The 14040-nt window shown below is 67.5% G+C and overlaps 3 protein-coding genes across 3 annotated transcripts; all 3 read left to right on the forward strand.

Annotated features, from left to right (window-relative positions):
• Positions 1-827: 827 nt before the first annotated feature.
• On the forward strand, positions 828-3311 carry EMIHUDRAFT_200108 (hypothetical protein; the record flags this gene model as incomplete). The annotated part of the gene is made up of 1 exon (XM_005791951.1): positions 828-3311. The coding sequence occupies one exon, from the start codon at positions 828-830 to the stop codon at positions 3309-3311; it is 2484 nt and encodes an 827-aa protein (XP_005792008.1).
• Positions 3312-3823: 512 nt separating this feature from the next.
• EMIHUDRAFT_200109 (hypothetical protein) lies at positions 3824-6602 on the forward strand (the record flags this gene model as incomplete). The annotated part of the gene is made up of 10 exons (XM_005791952.1): positions 3824-3874; positions 3947-4375; positions 4417-4481; positions 4653-4735; positions 4959-5051; positions 5115-5206; positions 5322-5383; positions 6228-6306; positions 6382-6414; positions 6495-6602. 10 exons carry the CDS (start codon positions 3824-3826, stop codon positions 6600-6602), a joined length of 1095 nt encoding a protein of 364 aa, XP_005792009.1.
• Positions 6603-8913: 2311 nt separating this feature from the next.
• Positions 8914-10657, forward strand: EMIHUDRAFT_351475 (hypothetical protein). Its single transcript, XM_005791953.1, has 4 exons — positions 8914-9050; positions 9276-9719; positions 9998-10125; positions 10197-10657. Exons 1-4 carry the CDS (start codon positions 8933-8935, stop codon positions 10227-10229), a joined length of 723 nt encoding a protein of 240 aa, XP_005792010.1. The 5' UTR covers positions 8914-8932; the 3' UTR covers positions 10230-10657.
• The last annotated feature ends 3383 nt before the right edge of the window (positions 10658-14040 follow it).

Consider the following 14040-nt stretch of genomic DNA (forward strand, 5'->3'; position numbering starts at 1 on the left):
GACAACACCGCCACATCACCGCCGACGTCTCCCAGTGAGACGATGGAGAGGGGGGACGACACTGCCTCGGCAGCGTGCACCTCGATCCTGTACCGTGCGGTTTGTTATGACCCCCCCTAATGAACACACCAACCAGACAACAAGTTAGATTTGTTTGGTATTGCTAAAAATCTCTCTCCCAACCAGTGAGGGAGGGCGAGACGATCGAGGGGTCCCGTACCACGCGGAATCGACCCTATCCAGTGCTCAAGTGCTCAAGACAAGAAAATGACGCACGCGCTCAGGGACGAGGCGCCGCAGTCGGTACAAAATATGTCCCGGTACAGTGGGTTGCGGGCATTAAGAAAACGTCGCATTAAGAAACCCTACCAAGAGATTTCCGCAAAAATCTAAGAAACCACGGCGCGCCGCAGGCGCGGCCCCGAGAAAAGGCCAGACACGAGTCTCGAGTGTGAACGGGAGCCCCAGCTCAAAATTTCTCTTCGCCTGCGGCGCGCGCACTTGTCACTTTCCAAGTCTACGGTGTTCTGAGTGGAGTGGAGATGGAGGCGTGTGTGCGTCTTCCCGTCATCCAGAGAGCCGACTCGGCGGCAGACTCTGGCATCGCCCTCGCGGACCGCAGCTTACCTCTTACCTAAAATCCTTAGGAGGCCGGCCGGAGCTAAGAAACCACGGCGTGGGGTGGATGAGGGCTGTGGAAAGGCTTAGAAACGGCGGCGTGCCGCCGAATCCTGTTTTCTTAATGCCCGCAACCCACTGTAGAAGGCCATCGGAGATCGTTCCGCGCTCCGCGATCAAACTTTTGCGCCGCGTTGGCAAGACTCGCAATGCCCTCGATGCAGCGCGCACGAGGGCCGGAGACTCCCACCTTTGCGGCGGTGATAGGTGCCAGTGCGGCCAGTGCTTCCGCCGCCGCCGCTGCGAAGCTCGACGTCAACATCAAGAACCCCTTTTTCTCCGAACTCAGGGCAAAGGCTGCAGATGCGGCGTCGCTCGACACTCTCATTGGCCTTGTCAAGTCTGAATTCCTGCGGAGCTTCCTTCACGAGGTCAAGTACCTCCTGTTCGACTTTTGCCTCGAGGGTATGAGCGGGCGCGAGGCGGCGTTTGCCAAGCTGCTCCACTTCCAAAAGGCCCACGCCATCTTTGAGGCGCACCAGCCGCGAATGAACAGTCTCGAGATTAGTGTCTTTCTCTCGATCGCACCGCTGCTCACGTCGGGACAGCCGCCATCGGGGCTCGAAGCTTCAAATAGCGCGCCACGGCGCTCAGCAATGGGCGCGGCGGGCGCGGCACCGAGCTCAGCAGCGGCCGCAGCAACCGCAGCAAAGGTCCCCGCACCCGACGCAGCTGATGGCGCAGAGGGCGGGAAGGAGCTGGACTGGTCGGCGATGGAGGAGCTGGTGGCGCAGGAGGAGGAGTCGAAGTCTAAGGCGGCCAAGCGGAAGAAAAAGAAGAAGAAAAAGTCCACAGACTCCACCTTCGCGGCCGTGACTGGGGCCAATGCAGCCGCGGCCTCGGCGCTCGCCGCCCAGGCGGGCCTCGAGATAGACATGGACCAGCCCTTCTTCTCCGAGCTCCGAGACAAGGTGGCCGACGCCGCGACACTGGACGCGCTCATCGGCCTGATTGAGTCGGAATTCCTGCGCGCCTTCTTCCACGAGATCAAGCACCTCCAGTTTGACGCGTACTTTCACCAGGCGGACGACGCAGCCAAGCTCAGCCACTTTGAGAGGGCTTGCGCTCTCGTGGAGGCGCACACGTCGCGCGCCACCAGCCTTGAGACCAACGTCCTGGCGAGGTCGACGTGCCACAACCAGCTGCCGTGCACTGGTGGCACGCGGAAGCAGCTGATCAGCCGCTGGCACCACGCGATCCGAGCGCTCCTCGATAGGTCGAGCCTCGGCGCGTTGCTAAACCCGGCGCAACCCGCCCCGCCGCCGCGGACGCGTCCCAGGATCCGGGTCGGCTTCTTTGCGATCGATCGGCTCGAGTGCTTTAGCGCGGTCTACCGTGGCCAGGCGAGGATCGTCACCCTGCTCGACCGGCGGCGCTTCGAGACGTGCCTCATCGTATCCTCCGCCTTGGCCGGCTCGCACCCCGACCTTCCCGAGGCTGGCGCGCTGTGGGAGGCAGTCGACCAGCGCGTGGGGTGCGCCGACGTGCGAGAGGCGCTGCAGAAGGTGGCGGCGCTGGAGCTCGACGTCCTCGTGTACCCGGAGATCGGGCTGCACCCATGGACCTGCATCATGGCCTATGCGCGGCTCGCGCCTGTGCAGGTCACGACGTGGGGCCACGCGCTCACGTCTGGCATCCCGACGATCGACTTTTACTTTTCGAGCGCGTGGTTCGAAGCGGAGGGGGCGCAGGAGCACTACTCGGAGACGCTCGTGCTCATGCGCAGCCTCTCTTGCTGCTTGCCCGCCTTCCACTTCACCGGAGCGCCGCTCGAGGAGGCGCTCAGCCTGCTGCCCCCGCCACCCGCCAAGCTCGTCTGCTGCTTGCAGCCGAGCCTGACGCTCAATATGCCGTTTGTGCGTCGCACGCTGCCGCGCATCCTCTCGCGGGTGCCCACCGCCGTCTTCCTATTCCTGCAGGACGGCATGTCCGCAAAGACGCTCACGGCCATCTCCCAGGCCCTCGACGGGAACGCGCTCTTCCTCCCCCGCGGGCCGGCCGGCTGGCTCCGCAAGTACATCTCGCGATGCGCGGTCTTCCTCGACGCGCACCCGTGTGGAAGCTGCAACGCCATGCTGCTCGACGCCTTCCTCGAGGGCCGAGTCATCGTCACGCTGCCTGGCCCGGATCTACAAGGCCGCTTCGCCCAGGGGTTCTACCGCAAGATGGGCTTGACGGACCCCATCGCCGCGACGGAGGACGCGTACGTCGAGCAGAGCGTGCGCTACCTCGTGGACGTGGCGGAGCGCCGCCGCATCGAGCGGCTCATCGCCCGGCGGCGCGGTGCGCTCGTTGACGAGCGCGACAGCGTGTCGGAGTGGGGCAACACCCTGGAGCTCGTCTGCAAGCCGTGGGTGCAATTGATACCCCCGCCCAGCCGTCTGCAAGCCGCGCGCGAGTGGCTCAAGAGCCGGTGCCTTCCCTCAAGAGCCTCGGCAGCGGCGCTGCGGTGCCTTCCCGCCTCGGACGCCCGGGTGGACGAGCAGGCTGCGCCGGCGGCGGACTGCCCGCCTGCACCGGGTGACCAAGACTCGCCTCCCGGTGTCCACCGCGAGGTCAAGCTCGCTCCAAACGAGCCGCCGGCCGCCAGCGCGGAGGTGTTGCACGCCGAGCAGAGCTGGAGCGAGTGCTGATACGGTTTGCGCGCTCGGCAATGCGTTTAGGGAGCCCGTGTGCGACCACCGTCGATGTAGGTCTTTTGGCGAGATGGGAGCGTGAAGAGTTGAAGAGAAAGAAGGATTTCATGCAAGTAGGGCTCCCGTACCATGCGGACGACCCTATCCAACCATGCTCAAGTGCTCAACCTGTTATGACCCCCCCCCCCCCCCTGAACACACCACAGACAGAGTCAGAGAGAGAAAAGTCAAAAGAAGAAAGAGAGAGATTGTGTACATAGGGAGGATGAGACGATCGAGGGGTCCCGTACCATGCGGAATCGACCCTTAGGACTTTCCTCCCGATCAAAGTAAAAGAAAGAAAAAAGAAACATTCGCCGCACGCTCACCCGATCAGCTCCCGTCCACTTAGCCAGCGGCAGCTGCCCGCCGTGAACCACGCACTAGCGTGCTCTCCGGCTGAGCCTAGAAGGAAGGGGGTTGTGCTCACCCATCCACACCACCATGCACAGGCGACAAGGCGAGACTATATGGCTCGCGTGCTCGACGCCAGCCTCGTGCACGTGCCGTACGAAGAGCTGGTGCCCTCCGCCCGCTCCCCTCCAACCCACCACGCCTCTCGCGCTGCCACTTGGCCCCCTCGCCCGCCACAGGCGCAGGCTAGCCGCGAGAGCCGCGCCGCTGTGGCGTCAGACCTCGACACGCTGATGAGGAGCATCAGCGCGCTCTCCGCTCCGGCGGACGGCGAGGCCAGCAGCGGCGAAGCCGACTCTGGCGCCGGATCCAGCGGCCGGGGCGTGAGCGCGAACGAGGCGCGCCAGGTGGTCAGTGGCCTCGTCGAGCAGATCAACCGCCTCAAGCGCAAGGTGGACGAGGGGCGGCGTGCCGAGGCGGAGGGGATTGCACGGTGCCGCTCGCGGATCGCGTGCCTCCTCTCCCACAGCTCCGCCCCCGAAGACGGAGCCGCGGGCGGAGGCGGCGCCAGGCTCGCGGACGCCCGGTGCGACCGCTTTGTCGCCGACTACCTGCTCCGGACCGGGCGGCACCACTCGGCCAGCGAAACTTCTGGCCGCGGCGTGGGGGTTCAACTCGCCGCGTCTTTTGACGCCGGCACTGCGATTAGGCGGCCGCCCTGTGCGCCTCCGCCAACGGCGGCGTCGCCGCGCTGCTCGACGAGAGGAACGCGCCGTGTGTCCCTCGCTCACGTACACACACGAGCCCTCCACCGGTCCACCGGAGCACCGCATTGCTCTTGCCTGCTCTTGCCTGCTCTTGCGGCTTGGGAGGGCAGCGTCAGCAAGCGGGAGGCGCCCGCAGGCGGGAGGCGCCCGCAGAGCTCCGGCCGTCCTCTGTTGGCAGGCCCCTCACCGAGTGCCGCCGGGTGACGGACGCGCTTCTCCGCCAAGACGCCGGCCCAGCCCTGCAGTGGTGCGAGAGGGAGAGTGCGCGCCGCCACCGGCCCCCGCCACCCCTCTTGCCACTCCTCTTGCCTCTCCCCACAGCAGCACACTCTCGCGCGGCTCAACAGGCGCACGCAGCTCTCCCACACTGTGCCGACCCCCCGCTGGCAGCCCGCCGCCTCTGCACGCTCCGCCGCTGCAGCCACCCCGCCGGCACGCTCTCGGCCAGCCCTTGCTGCACTGCCCGCACCACCTCCTGCCGCAGGGCACCGGCTCGCCAAGCTGCGCTCGCCGCTCGAGCCGCAGCTGCGGCTGCAGCACTTCCTCGCCCTCGTCGCCGCGGGCGAGCAGCGGCGAGGTGGACTCGACGGGGCGGGCAGTGCACGCCGCCCTCACGCCTCCCCCCTCACGCGCCCCCCAGGTGCCGCCGTCGAGGCTGTGGAGTACGCGAGGCGCCACCTGCAGCCGGCCGGCTTGCCGGAGGCCGTCGCGGAGGAGGCGAGGCGAGGCATGGTGTGCGCCTCCCCGCCGCCCCGCCCCGAACGGAGAAGGGGGGGAGGAGGCGGAGGCGGAGGGGAGAGCCGGGCCGAGAGAGCGCGACAGCTGAGACCGCGGTGGCGGCGCGCAGGCGCTGCTAGCCCTTGGCACGCGCACTTCCCTCCCGCACGCCTCGCTGCTCGACCCGGGCCGGTGGCGGCGAGCGGTGGGCAGCCTCTAGATGCAGCCTCTAGATGCGGAGGGGCAGGGCGCTGCCGTGCGCTCGGGTGGCACACGCGGTGCCCTCGCAATGCGCGGCGCAGCCTCCCCGAGCAGTGGACATGGCTGGCCACGGGACATGCCTGGCCACGGGACATGCCTGGCCACGGGACATGCCTGGCCACGGGACATGCCTGGCCACGCGCGCGTCGAGGGCGCGGCCGCCGGCGCAGGCACGCCTCGACCACCCTCCCCCCCTCTGCGTGCGCGCCCTTGCAGGCAGACCGGTTCGGGCGCGACTTCCTCCGCCTGGCGGGCGCCCCGCCGACGCCGCCGCTGGTGGTTGCTCTCGCCGCCGGCGTCGCGGCGCTGAAGACACCCTTCTGCTCGCTGCCAGAGCACCAGGCGCCGAGATGTAGCCGAGATGTAGCCGAGATATCGCCCTTCTGCTCGCTGCCAGAGCACCAGGCGCCGAGATGTAGCCGAGATGAAGCCGAGATATCGCCCTTCTGCTCGCTGCCAGAGCACCAGGCGCCGAGATGTAGCCGAGATGAAGCCGAGATATCGCCCTTCTGCTCGCTGCCAGAGCACCAGGCGCCGAGCCGCCTGGGCTTGCGGCGAGCCCTTGACACGTACATGACATGCCCGCGACTTGTCCCGCAGGCGCCGAGCTGTCCAGTCTGCTGCGGCCCGATCCGAGGGCGCGAGCCGCAGCCACATATACACAATAGATCTAATAATAATAATAATATGCCGCAGTCACCCCACCTCTAACACACTCCTCCCCGCCAACCCCTCCCGCCGATCGTTGCAGCCGACCCGCCCTCCCCGTGGGCAGGCTCGCCACCAGGCTCCCTTCCTGCCAGCGCTCGCGCTCCGCCGTCACCTGCCGCCTCTCCGGCACTCTGCTCGACGAGGTGCAGCTCGCCTCCGGGGCACCTCGGCCACACCTCGGCCGCGCCTCGGCCGCACCTCTGGCACCGTGGGTGTAGGACAACCCGCCGCTCGTCCTGCCGTCGGGTCACGTCTACGCCGAGGCAGCCGAGCCGCGGGGCTCGAGGCGGCGCAGCATCCCGGCCAGACGCCGGCCGAACTTCGGCTGTAGGCGGCGGTCTTGCGGCTCGAGGCGGCGCATGGCGGCGGCGCGTTCCGCGACCCGCGCACGGACGACGTCGTGACGATGGGCTCCCTCCGCCGCGCCTACTTTTTGTGAGGGCACAGTGGCGCACAAGGGTTTGCTTGGAGCAACGACATGCCGGCTCTCTCGTCTCTGGCACTTGTTGCACTGATGGACCTCGTGCGCATCGATCACGATGTGTCGTGGGTGTGCCGCTTAGCGCGCTAACCAGGCGCTAACTCTTGAGAGCTAACTCTTGAGAGCCGGTGATTAGACTACGGCGCGCGCTATACCGTGTAGACGGCGCGCAGCCTCCTGATCGACCTCACTGTACCGTACACCCAATCCCAAAGTATCTCTCGTGTCACACAAGACTCTCCACCAGAGAGCACAGTCACACCCGCTGAGGCGCACCGCCCATCCAGTCGTCGATCGGACGCGCCGGCGCCGCCGTGGCGGGAGGTGCTGCGGTCGGCGCCGCCCGCCGTCTCGAGCCCCGCAGCGAGCGGAGGGCCGCAGCCGCGAGGCTGGCGCAGCACGCGAGCGGCCCGAGGGCGCCGCCGCTGCGGTAGGCGCCCGAGCGGCCGTCCCACGGGGCGGAGAGTGCGGCCTCTGCGGCGGCGGTGTGCTGCGGGCCGAGGGCCCACGCGAGGGCGGGCCAGGCGAGGAGGGGCACTGCGTCGACGACGAGGAAGCAGGCGAGCAGCTGGGCGAGGACCACCTTGGCCGCCACCTCGCCCTCGAATTCGAACGCAAAGGCGCGCGCGACGGCCGCGATGGCGTCGAGGGTGGAGCAGGCCACCCACAGCGAGACGAGCAGGCCGAGCCTGCGCCGCGCCGGGTCGAGGAGCGCCGCGACGCCGGCGCGCTGCGGCTGCGACGCGACAGGCGCAGAGGGCGGCTCGCACGCGGCGCGCACGAGCGCCTCGAGAGGAGGGATGCGGCGGGCGGCGGAGATGGCCACAAGGATCCGAGCCGTGTGCACGGGGAGGGTGAGCCAGGCCCAGAGGAAGGTGTGCGTCCGCAAGAAGGCGAGCGCGCTCAACCAGCCGAGCCCGACAAGGCAGAGCTCCGCCGCGAGCGCCGTGTAGAGCGCCGTCGCTGCGGCGCACACGACCCAGCTGCCGGCGGCGAGGGCCGCGTTGCTGCGGCTCTGGCGGTCCTGCGAGAGGCGCCGCTTCAGCCGCTGATATGCGGCAGGGATGGCGCGCTCTGCGTACTCGACGAGGTCGGTGGACGCGAGCGACTCGCGTAGTCTCGAGCGGAGCTCCGTGTGCTCGAGGACGGCAGAGAGGTCGAGGTGCGCCGCGAGCTGCTTCTGCGTGCGAGGGTTCGCCACCGCCGCCGCGAGCTCCTCGCCGAGGTTGAGCGAGGCCAGCATGGCCTTCCGCTCCGATGCAAAGGCTACCCGCACACAGGATCGCAGGTCGAGGAGTTCCTCGAGCCCGGCTCGCACGTCCGGCGAGCGCAGCGCGTCGAGAACGTGCGCCCGGACGCTCGCCTCGAGGTCCGAATCCTCACTGTCGTGCAGCTGCCGGTGCTTCTTGCCAGAGAACATTGTGGCGCGTGCGCCACCAAAGTGTGGGCTGGCGCCAACGCGAGTGCTATGACGAGGCTAACCTCGGAATGTGACAACCCAGAATGGCTGTGCTGGCTCCTTCACAGCCATCTTACCTAAGGATGGCTGAGCTAGCTGCAGTGCAGCCATAGCCTCCAGCCCGATGGCCACACACACGGCAGCCATCCTTAGTAGACACGGCTGGAGACGCACTACCGCAGCCACACCGCCCGCCTCGAGGTGAGCCCTCTTGGCTGAGCTGGCTACATCGTACTCGAGTAGTAGAGGGTGTGTGTGTGTGTGTGTTGTAGCCATCTTGGGACTTGGGAAAGATGGCTGCGGGACAGCCATTTCAGCCATCTACTATGGCTGGGGCACCACAGTCAGTGCAGCCATCCTCCGGAGCATGGCTGGTGATAATTCGATGGCAGCCGTCCGCCTCCCCCGCCACACGCACAAATGGCTGCGCGCTTGTCGCCCCCGGCCTCGCGGGACGGCTGCCATCGGCTGCCATCGAATTACCACCAGCCATGGCTCTGGAGGATGGCTGCCATCTCTATGACGCAGCCATAGTAGATGGCTGAACCCCACTGCGGGCAGACTGCGGGCGCCAGCGTCGCCCTGGCGGACGGGGAAGGAACAGAGAATACAACAAACACTGAAGGCTAGATGGCAGAGCCCGACTGACACACGGCTCGGAAGGCAGCGGAGCAGTCGGCGGCTCCTCCCGAAGTGCTCTTTCTTTCTTTCGATATCGGGACCCCCGCATCCAGCACACAACCACGCCAAAACAAAACCCAGGATTTCGGCTTCGAGGAGTTCCCCGTTTCGGCCACCTTGACCCGACCACAGAGAGCCGCCGGTGGGTATGCCCGCCAAGTCGCTGAGTCCAGACGCGGACGTGGCCACGTCGCCAAAGGAGACCATCACCCAAGTCTACGTGTGCAAGTTCCCTTCCTGCAGCCGCTCCTACGTCTCCACGGACGGTGCGCCGCGCGCGCGGGGGTGCAGCAAAACGGCCGGCCTGCTGCGCGCGGGCCCTGGGGCGAGGGGCGGGGGCGGGGGTGGAAGGGCGTCGGTGAAGCGAGGGCGCGGTGCGCGGCCGGCGCGGACAGCGGGGTCCGCGCGCGGTCGCGCTGAGGAGACGGCGGGTGAGGGATTGACACGCGCGGCCGGCGCGCCTCACCCCAGCCGCCCCGTCGCGCGCGCAGGCGTGCGAAAGCACTGCAGGAAGCACCACCCGGCGTGGCTCGCCGCGCTCGACGAGCAGGCCAAGGAGGGCCGCACGCACAACCGCTCCGAGCTCTACTGCGTCGCGCGGCCGCTCACGCGCGAAGAGGCCGAGACGTTTGCGCGCGAGGAGCCTCGCAAGCGGCAGCGCACGGCGCCGGAGGAGGTGAACCGGGGCGCGTCGGACGAGACCGCGGTCGACTCTCCGCTGCTCAGCACCGCCGACGTGCCTCAGCACGCCTACAGTACGCCGCAGCACGGTCCCGCTGCAGAGTCGCCGCGGGGCGAGTACGTCTTTGCCGAGCACCAGCCGTGGGCGATAGCGGTGCAGATGCCGCCGCTGCGGCTGGAGGACCCGCTGCTCGCGCACCACGACTCGCCCGTCACCTTCAACTTCAACGAGGCGATGCCGCCTCCGAAGCGAGGCGCGCGCCCCGTCACCCGCGCACCCCCCCCCCTCCCGCACCCTCTACCCGCACCCTCTACCCGCACCCTCTACCCGCACCCTCTACCCGCACCCTCTACCCGCACCCTCTACCCGCACCCTCTACCCGCACCCTCTACCCGCACCCTCTACCCGCACCCTCTACCCGCACCCTCTACCCGCACCCTCTACCCGCACCCTCTACCCGCACCCTCTACCCGCACCCTCTACCCGCACCCTCTACCCGCACCCTCTGCCCGCACCCTCGACTGCCCGCAGGGGCGTCGCTCGCCTTTGGCCTGCACTCGGTCCTCTCCCTCGACCCCGTCGGCCCCAACCCGTACGACGCCGAGGAGCTCGCCTGTGTCGAGGCGGAGAGGATCGCAAACGAGACGGTGCCTGTCGAGGCGGAGGAGGGTCTGCCGCAGTCTCCCCCTCTTCCTACACACCTCCCCGACACCTCCTCGACACTTCCTAGGCGGAGGCCTTCTGCGCCTCCCTCTTCGTGTGAGGTGCTGGACTGCACGCGCCTGTGCCGGACGCTTAGCTCCTCCGCCGCCGCTCCGCGATCCTGTCTTCTTCCCTCCCCCCGCACGAAGGCCTCCAGGCGCCGGCACCGAGGTCTCCTCTCCTGCCGCCTCCTGCCCCCCTTCGGCGTCGGCCGTGACCTCCCCTGTGGCTCCCCTCTCCCTCGCCCACCCCCGGGCCCAGCACCCACGCCCCGACTTGTCTCGCCCCCTCCCCGCACCCCTTTCAGGGCGCCTGTACACACACCCGAAGCATTGTCTCTCCCGCCCTGTGACACACTTCGACTTATAATTATACCCTCGCGTCTATGCCCCCTCCCCCGCATACCCCTCTGTACAGACTCTGTGTTTAGTGACACTTCCATGCCCCCGATGTTTGCGCGTCTGACTACATCAGAAAATAATTAATTGCACAAGACCCGCACCCGCTCCCACTCCGGCGTGGGGAGTGCCAGGCGGGGCGGCGAGCGGAGATGGAGAGGGCGGTGCTTCGTTGTTGCGCGAGAGCGGTGAGAGCCAGTCTCCGAGGTCGTCTTGCTCCATAGGATTCGAACAATACGAAGGTTCCCAAAACAGTAAACACACGGAACGAAGGGACGCACGGACTAATTGATATACAAAACTAATCGGCGGTTATTATTAGCAACGGAGCGCGTGAATGGGCTACCCGTAGTGGGGTAGGCGCATCCCCCCCCAATGGCGGCGGGCGTAGATGCGAGCTGGCATTGCTCATGAACGTGATCCCTCCCCGCTTTCGGCCGCCCGGCGCGACTCGATGGCGCTGGGGGCAGGGGGAACTGTTGGATCGGGCTCACTGACGGGCCCGAGAGTTGGTGGCGTACGCGATGCTCTTGTTGAGCTTGGCGGCGCCGAGCCACTTGGTGAGAAAGTCGGCGGGCATGGCGGCGTCGGGGACCTTGATGACGGTGCACTCCCCCTCGCTCATGCGCCGCTGCAGCGTTAGGTATCGGCGCAGGAAGTGGCGGCAGCGCGCGGCCGACGCGGTGTTGTTCGCGACGAGGACGTTCGCCTTGTTGTCGGACAGTATCGCGGTCGGTCGCGCTGGCGCGGCGCCAAGGGCGCACAGGACCTGCCGCGCGTAGGCGACGTGCTCACCGGCCTTTGCGGTGGCGATTGCCTCGCTCTCGTGCGAAGAATCGACAATGAGGCCGATCTTCTTGGTGCAGGTGTAGACGGCGCCTCCACGGTACGTGAGGAGGATACCGTAGATGTTGCGGTCGGCGGAGCGCTCCGTTGGGGAGGCACACCACGAGGCGTCGCCGGAGGCGGCGAGCTCGGCGGGCGCACTGGCAGCGTCAAGGCCTAGGATGTGGCCGTGCATGCAGCCTTCAAGCTCGTCGCTGGCGAACTGCCCGCCGTACGTGATGCCGTCGTCCTTGTGCGCGTACGCGGTGTAGAGGGCGGCGCGCGCGACCTCGTACGCGGCGGGCGGCGGCGCGGACATAACGCACGAGAGGCGGTGCAGTATGAGCGAGAGCCGCGGCTGGACGCGCTCAACAAATTTGAGGTGGCCGATGATGCTTTGGGTCCAGACCTGCTGCGGCGTGAGTTTCACCCCGCGGTCGGCGAGCTGCAGCGTGTCGGCGGCGTCGGTGAGGCGCTTGCCGCTGAGGACGGTCGGTCGGTCGCCGCGGAGGAGCTCGGGCATGTGCTCGCGTGCGGCTTCGACAATCTTCTGCGGCATGGACAGCGTGAGGGTACGGCGGTCACGGTCGCGATCGATCTTGAGGCCCGCGAAGGAGGTCGGCGAGTCGTCGACTTTGACCTCACCGTTGAACGCCTCCTTGAGCGCGGCGATGGTGGCGTTGGTGGTCGCGGCTCCGCCGACCTCAGAGATCATGAAGTCGTCGACGATCGTGATCATGCGCGCCTCTCCGTGCTCGCCGTGGAAGTAGAACATTGCGGGGACTCCGGGGCAGGGGACCCATCCGAGGCGCTCGATGATTTTGTTGAAAGTGCACTCCCACTCGTAGCCGGCGCACTCCTCGCCCCAGAGTGGTGTGTGGAGCGCGATGCAGAGCTCGGTGCCGTCCTCGTCGAACATGGGCAGTGTGGACGGGAGCGCCATGTACCCAATCGCGCCCTGGCGCTCGCCCTTGATGTAGGCGTTGCCGACGTCACCTTTGGTGAGGGTGGCATCGACGGCGGCGGCGTGGGCGAGGAACAGCTTGGCGGTCATGTCATCGACGACGGTCGAGGTGGCGGGGACAGGGTTCGGCGGTAGGCCTGACCTCTGCCGCTGCACCCTGGCGAACCCGCCGTCAGCGCTGTGCCTCGACTTGAAGGGGTCGTTTTTGTCGAGGCATCCGGTCGCCTGGTCGATTTTGATCTTGCGCGCCGTAACGCAGCGCTGGATCGGGACACCTTTGCTCGCGGGTACGGTGATGTTCACGAGGCGGTTGCCGGGCCCATTGAGGATACAGTCGAGGGCCTTCCGGTCGGCGCTCATCCACTGCTCGCTCTCGGTCGAGTCCCGCACCTCCCTTTTGTTGGCGGGCACCCGGAAGACTTGCTTTCCGAGTGGCGTGGCGACGTCGACGTCTCGCTGCGTCGCCTTGGCGCACTCGTAGGCCTCGTACGCGCTACCGTCGTACGATGTTGCCGCTGCGCAAGAGGTGAGGAGTAGGCGCCGGGCGTCGAGCTCGTCGGCGGAGCTGCACTCGAAGCGGCTCGCGGCGTCGCCAAGCGTGGCGTAGAGGACTGTGTTGAAGACCTCGACGTGGGCGTCGCAGGTGGAGGCTTCGAGCGCGCCCTCGGTGGCTGCAACGGCGGCGGTGAGGGCCCTGTTGGCGCGTGTTTGCGCGCGCGTGGCAGGCCCGCTGGGCCTTGGCGATGCGGGGGCCTCGGCAGGCTGTGGTGGCGACGGCGGCGACGACTGCGGCGGTGGCGGCTGGTCTGGCGGCGGCGACGCCGGGTCGGCTGGCTGCTGCTGGTCGGCGCTCTGCGGCGGCGATACGACATGCCACTTGCGAGTCGTCGTCTCGAAGGGGTGCCACGTCGGCGTGTCGTCGGCATATCCGTCGTAGAGGACGCGCCAGTAGCGCTTGCCGCTCCTCTCAGCGAAGTCGTCGATGGTGCCGAGGTAGTCGCTGGTGGTGTTGCTCTTTGCGTCACCCCAGACAACAGAGACGCGTGTGCCCTTCGGGAGCGAGAGGGTCGGCGGCGCTGGGCGCGGTACTCTAGGCACTGGCGGCGGCGGCGTGAGCTCGGTGCCTGGCGGTGGCGTCTGGGTCGCCGCATCGGCGAGTGTCGCTCCGGAGGCAGCCCCGCGGCGCACGAGCACTGCCTCGTTGAGGGGGTACACGTGCCGTGGCCGTCCTACGCCGCCCCGCTTCTTGTGGACAAGGTACGACGCTCCGTCAAAACCAACGAGGGTGCCCTCGACGGCGCGTGGCCTTTCGAGGCTGCCTTTTGGGCCGCGGGCTGGCTCATCCTCGTGGTAGCTGACTTCGGTGCCAAAGAGGTACGGCAGGCGGTCGGCGTCGAAGGAGGGGATCAAGCCGTAGTAGCGCTGGTACCGCGACTCCTTCTGCCCCTCGACTGGGCGTCGGTTGACGACATATTGAGCGTAGACTCGAGCAGGGATGAGGTACGACGTCTTAAGCTCGGCGCGCTGGAGGGATGCCTCGGCGACGCGCGTGAGGACGTCGTTGTTCACCTCGGCGGTGCCGACTCCCTCGTGGTGTCCTGGTGGGGCGATCCGTACCGAGACGCCGAACTCCGCCTCACACCATTCTTTCACTGAGACGAGGTCGGTGCCGGAGTCAAAGATGA

Source organism: Emiliania huxleyi (genome assembly GCF_000372725.1).
Source record: "Emiliania huxleyi CCMP1516 unplaced genomic scaffold EMIHUscaffold_11, whole genome shotgun sequence".
Taxonomy (NCBI): Eukaryota; Haptophyta; order Isochrysidales; family Noelaerhabdaceae; genus Emiliania; species Emiliania huxleyi.